We start from the raw sequence: 6,000 nt of genomic DNA, 5'->3' as shown, positions 1-6,000 counted from the left end.
TCAATGAGTCACTTACAGTTTATTTTTGCCTGAAAGTATTTCACATCTCTGAACACAGCTAACGTGACAGTAGTATTAACCATCAGGAAAAGCAACAGTGCGAAGGGAAAAGATGGCATGTCTCGGCTCTTTTTGTTTCTTTTTTAGAGTTTTTTTGTTGTTGTTTTTTTGTTTTTTTTGTTTTTTTGTTTTTTTGTTTTTGCTTCTTCCTGCACCAGAGTGCTATAAAGTTTGGGACCGGAGGGGAGAGAATAAAACCAAACAACAGAAAACAACAACAACAGAAGAAAACAAAACACGAAACAGAACACACTCACACGCACACACAAAATAAAACCTGGCACGTAAAATGAATTAAGACTGAAACCCAATTTCTTTTTTTTTTTCCTTTTTTAAAAAAATGAGGGCATAGTCGGGGGGGGGGTGGGTAATAAAGTCTACCTAGCAAAGTATAAAACGACAAAAGCATGGTTTCCATTGAATAAGATTAAATATATATAAAACAATTACATTGACTGAGGGGTCAGGGCTGGGGGTGCCGGAGGGGGACGGTATTTGTGCTAAACCAACAGAAGAGGGGGCTTGGGGGGAGAGGGGACCCCAAGTAAACCATAAAAGGGCTGTTCTGTACAGGGAGGGCTTGTTAAGAAAAAGCCGACTGTTTACAAAAGAAACGGAGGTTGGTTTGTCTTCGGGGCAGGTGTGGGGACAGAAAGGGTGTCTGTGCTGTAGCGGTCACATTCATAGGGGTGGGGTGGGCAGTCAGGCTGGTGGAGGCGACGTCTCTCTCTTCTCCCAAGAGACCATGCAGAGAAGCAGGCATGCGTGAGGAGACCACGTGAAGCACAGGATGGCGGGGAGGCCACAGGCCGCAGTCTCAGTGGGGACAGGGATGGCAGAGGCCACCGGAGATGGGAGCTCTCCGGGGGACGGGGCTGGGGCAGCTCTTCCAGGGGATGGACCAGGGAGGACAGGTTAGCACCCCCCAAACGGCGTAAGAGGGGGGCTGAGAGAAAGCCGGGGCCTGGCAGGAACAGGACTACAACGTGGGGACCCCACTTCTGCCCCCCAGCCTGACCCTCACCCGGGGGCAAGTTGGAGACATCTGGGAATTGGAAACGCACAGTGGGGGCGGGCGGACAGACGGCCGAGCATTAGCATACAGAATCCATTACGAAAAAGCAATTAATTTTCCAAGGAGGTTTTTTTTTTTTTGTCTGTTTCCTTTAAAAAAATAACAATAATACTACCACTACCCCAACAGCTGACTGGTTTATACAGTACTACGGGCCAGGGGAGGGCGGGGTGGGAGGGCAGGAGGGAGGGAGGGAGGGTCAAAGACTTCATAAATAAGAGGCAGGTCCCAGACCCGCAATTTGTCAACATTTCTTAAATAGGCGCATTATTTAAATCTTATGTACAACAAGAATCACTTTGCATAGCAATGGCGAGGACACAGGACGGTGCAATGACATGTCTGGGTTTTCTTGTCCCAATGGTGGGGGGCGGGGGCGAGTTCTCGGTGGAGCCTGTGAGGAAGAAAGCACCCTTCCTCGGCCCTCGAGGCCCATCAGGGTCGTGTGATGGTGGCATCGGAGTTGACTTTTCCCACACAGCATTGAACACAAAGGCAAAGAAAATCCACAAAGGGTCCCCCCTCCCCAAGGCCCCCACCCCTCCCCCACCCTCTCCCCCGACCCGCTGATGCTCCTCTGGTTGCTACAAAGTCCTTTTTGGATCAGGTCAAGGTTTCCAATTATGAAGCTAAAAGAATTAGGCGGGGCTGGGCGTGCTTACGGCCCCCCTCCCCACCCCCTCCCCCCTCCGCCCTCTGCCCCCAGAAAGACTCCCCCATCTATCTCACAGCCGGGACGCTGGGGGCGGGACCCCAGGGCCGGCGCTCTACGGCTATTAGTCAAAAGTCGTGTGTTGCAGCTGCAAACTCCTTCCTGCCGAGCCGGGAGCTTCACCAGGCTTCCGTGTAGCGGACGTCCACTTCCTTCAAGTTGGGAAGCTTGGCCTGCGGGGCAGCAAGGAGGACGGTCCTTTCCCGAACCTGGCCCGGCGGTGCCTGGCTCCCCCGCAGCCACGGCCGGGGTTCCCACTGTGCCCTCCCCACCTTGCCGTCGGGGCTCCCCGGGGCTCAGAGCTGGGTAACCTCGGGGAGCACAGGGCAGCAGCCCCGGGGTCGGGGGTCGCAGGTGGGCGGACAGCTGCAGGGGATTCCGTGCCCCCTGCCTCTGCGAGGCCGTGGATGCCTGGCTCTGAAGGCGGAAAGCCCCGGTGGGAGCCCCAGCTCTGCCGCTTGCTGGCTGCACGACCCCGGGGGGCAGAGCCCCCGGCCTCCTCCTCTGTGGAGCCAGCGTGATCCGGCCACGGCTCACAGGACGGCGCTAAGGGTGGAACCGCCTGACGCACGGCTCGCCCTGAACGACACAAGGCCGTGTGCCCTACAGGCGGGAACCACCCTCACTGGCACCACCGCCTACAGGCCATCGCTACCGGAAATCGGGCAGGCGAATGCGGCGGGATCGCCATAAATGCAGGCACCTGGGGGGCAGCGAGTCTTCCCCTGCGGGACGCCCCCGCGTCGGAACCGTCTAGACTGCAAGCTTCCACCTGCTGTTCATACCTGCTTCCCGCTTTCCATCCCTGCCACCCAGACACATCGCCTCTCTTCCTTCTTTTATAAACAGCCGGCCTTCCCTCCACAAGCCTTCGCTGCACAGACAGGGCTAATGGCTCTCCTCCCTTTGCTCCCTCTTCCAGACTCTCCGTGGGGGCGCCGGCCAGTGTCACCTACCGTGCGTGCGCACGGCTCCTCCGCGCTTCTCCCCTGCGCTCTGGCTCGTGGGCCCCCAGCCCTGCTGCTCAGGCAGAGGCTACAGACTGGGGGCTGCCTTGCCTGTGCAGCACTGTAAAAACTTCTTTAAGCCAACCTCTCCGATCAGGAGATGGCAAACTGGCACGGAGGTTTCCAGGTTCTCCTGAGAGACGGGGCCGTGAGCTGGAGGGCCCTGCCTGCCTGCCTGATGTGGAGTGCAGGCCGCCTGCCCCCAGGCAGACAGACAGCCTCGGGGCCATCCGATGCCTGCAGCACAGAGGTTGGGCGTCACTGGCCAGTATGCTCAAGTTGGCACCATGGGGTCTCTCGGATGCACAAAAGCGGCTTTTCTCCACAAGGGGCTGACCACACCCCTCTGCTGCTTGGCTAGGGCACCCGGATCTGTGCTCCTTCGCCTTCAGGGGGCACAGTAACCCTCAACGGTGCAGAAACGCCCACTTGGGCCCGGCAGGTCGGGGAGGCCCTGGAGGGTGCACTCGGGCTGGTTCTGCGCCGGCCGCACCCCTGCCCCGCTTCACATGCTCCTTAGGACCCTCTGACGGCTCTCCTGGCCTGCTCGGCAGATTCCCTTCTCAAGACCTCCTTTTGTGAAGGCTCTTCTGCCCTACTGAGCAGGGCTGGCTGTCCCCTGTCCCCTCCCTGCTGGTCCCTGAGCCCTGTCCTGGCCTGGTTACTGCAGGTATCCGTCTGCCAGGACGGAGCTTCCTCCTGGGCAGTGGTGAACCAGATGCACCTTGGTCCTGTCCCTGTCCCCAGCCTGGGCTTGGCACATAGTAGGTGCTCTAAAGCTGGCCGCAGGTCTGGCTGAGCTGGAGGGCTGAGGGTGGGGCGGGGAAGGGGTGGTCCCTGCTCGTGGGGATTCCTTCCAAGTGGCTTCCAGCGTGTGAAGGTGCTGGCATCTCATGGTGGGTTTGGCTGCCTGGCCCAGCCCTTCGGTCCTCAGCGCTGGCTTATCTGCAGCCCCACTCACTCCTTCCGGGGCAGTTGGTACTGGACCCAGAGTGTTGGGGGCAGCAGACTTCTGAAGGCCAAGCTCCACGAGTCCCCCAGGAAACGTGCCCACCTTTCCCTACTCAGATCTTCTTTCTTGCCCCAACTTTATAGTGCCAACCTAGCCCAGGCTACAGGACCAGGAGCTTAACCCATGACTGCATCAGCCCTGTCGATGTTCTCCCTGTTTCTACTCTTGCTTGGACCACCCCCGGCTCCAGCAAAAAAAATCAGTTTTCCTGGTAACAGCCACAACAAGCCTTTACAAGCATAACTCACAACATTGCTTAGAGTCTCTGAAAGCTTTCTACTGAACTTGGATGGAATCCAGAACCCTTCTGTGACCTATGAGGGCTTATTCAGTCTGGCCCAAGTCTGTTCTCTCTTACTTTCTAGTCACATTTGCTACAAAGTCAGTTCATACCAACCCTTTCTGCCTCAGGACCTTTGCCCTTGCTTTTCCTGTCATCCTTTGCATCCATGGCTTCTTATCTTGTAGGTCTCAGCTTATGTGACTTCAAAGGGACCATCCCTGATGATCACATGCCAAACAGGCCCTCCCTATTTCTAATCTACCAATTCCCTGCTGGCTTCCTCCCTACCACTCCTTTCTACCTGCCATTATTTTATTTACTGACTTACCTGCCGGTGTAATAGCCTTTCTTGCTGGAGAATAAGCTCCACGAGGGCAAAGCACTGGTGTCTAGATGCTGACGGATGGAAGGAAAGAAGGAGGGAAGGGGGGAAGGGAGGGAGAAAGGGAGGAAGCGAAGAATTACCTTCAGATCTTCATAGGTGTCAGCCGAGAGCTTGGTGCTGTTCATGTTTAAGCTGCAAAGACTCTTCATGGCTGTACAAGGACAGACAGACACAGGCATTAGGTCAGTGAGAACCCCACAAAGGCAGCTGCAGGTATGGGACAGTCAAGCTGGGGGGCTGACTATTGTAGCCAAGGCCCCTGTCTAGGAGATGGGGCGGGAGAGGAGATGGGGTGGGAGGGTTTCAGGGTCACTGCTAGGGCACCACCAGGACATAAAGTCTGTTTCAGGCAGGAGCTGGTCTGAATTGGGCTTATGTTCTCTCCCTGCTCTCTGAGCCTCCCTTCCTTCTGGTCTGTCAGGTCCCTGCACTGCTGTCCCCTGAAGTTCCCCAGAGTGTGCCTGCCACATCCCAGGTCAGCCCCAGTGGGCCACGCTGGGCCCTTCCCCGAGGGGAGCTCTGGGAGCTCTCCCAGTAGGACTGACCCAGGACCCCCCTTCTTGAAAGCACGCCTCGAACTTTGGTTGGGTCAGGAGCCACCCATCAGAGGTGCGGTGTTCCATCCCGTTCCTGGGGGCACCGAGCCAGGGGCTGTGTGACTCCAATGACAGTGTCCAAAGAGCACATTTGCAGAAAAGTGTCCCCAAACCTCATCCTCTGTGCCCTCCATCACCCCTGTCTCCTCCCGCTCCCAAGCCATCTGGAATTTGCCAGCAACCTTGTAGGAGCCATGGCCCCTGCCCAGCGTATCAACCCCCTCAGCCAATTCCCACGTATGTCCTGTTCACCCAGATCCGGTCACCTCCCCGGGGAAGCCCTCCATGATTCCTCCCAGCTGAGGCATGGGGCCTGTCATCTAAACCAGTGGGTGGGACATGGGCAGTGCAGCTTCCCAGGCTCAGCACCCAAGACTTTGCTCTGGTAGATTAGGGTTGGGGTGCAGGAATCGGCACTTCTGGGTTCCTTGGGTGTTTTGTGGCTCCTTCTATTAGAGCAATGCTTCTCAAACTTCAACCACACGTGGGAATCACCTGGGCATTTTGTTAAACTGCAGTTTCTGAGTTAGCAGGTCTGGGGCAGGACCTGAGAATCTGCGCATCTAACCCCGGCTGATGGCTGCTACTGGGCAGGGGAGCAGGGCAAGCCTGTCCCAGGGCACTTTCCCGAACTTGATCCCTCAGACAAGTATCTGGAGGATAAGGGCACTCGTTGTTCCGTTTTCTTCTAGAATATAAGTTCCATGAGGGCAGGGATATGTCCCCTATTGTGTTCCCAGCACCTAAAACGGTGCCTGGCACACAGCAGGTGCTCATGAGCACTTGTTGAATGAACGGATGCACGCACGCATGAATGGGTGGATGGGTGAGTGGATGAATGGATGCTCGTGTGCACGCATGCACGAAGCA

General features: G+C 56.6%; 1 protein-coding gene across 3 annotated transcripts in view; it reads right to left on the bottom strand.

Annotated features, from left to right (window-relative positions):
- CMIP (c-Maf inducing protein) overlaps window positions 1–6,000 on the bottom strand; it is a 232,581-nt gene continuing 226,581 nt past the window's right edge. For all 3 annotated transcript variants that reach the window (XM_019413076.2, XM_019413079.2, XM_019413080.2), the window contains 2 exons: window positions 4,615–4,685; window positions 1–2,020 (listed from right to left, as the gene is read on the bottom strand). In XM_019413076.2, coding sequence (XP_019268621.1) covers window positions 1,967–2,020; window positions 4,615–4,685 — 125 coding nt within the window. In that variant the 3' untranslated portion in view covers window positions 1–1,966. The remainder of the gene's footprint in view (window positions 2,021–4,614; window positions 4,686–6,000) is intronic.

This window comes from Panthera pardus, unplaced genomic scaffold (genome assembly GCF_024362965.1).
Source record: "Panthera pardus isolate Hobbes unplaced genomic scaffold, ASM2436296v1 HiC_scaffold_19, whole genome shotgun sequence".
In the NCBI taxonomy this organism is placed as follows: domain Eukaryota; kingdom Metazoa; phylum Chordata; class Mammalia; order Carnivora; family Felidae; genus Panthera; species Panthera pardus.
The sequence above is the reverse complement of the archived record's forward strand: the minus strand, read 5'-3'. Positions and strand labels throughout refer to the sequence as shown.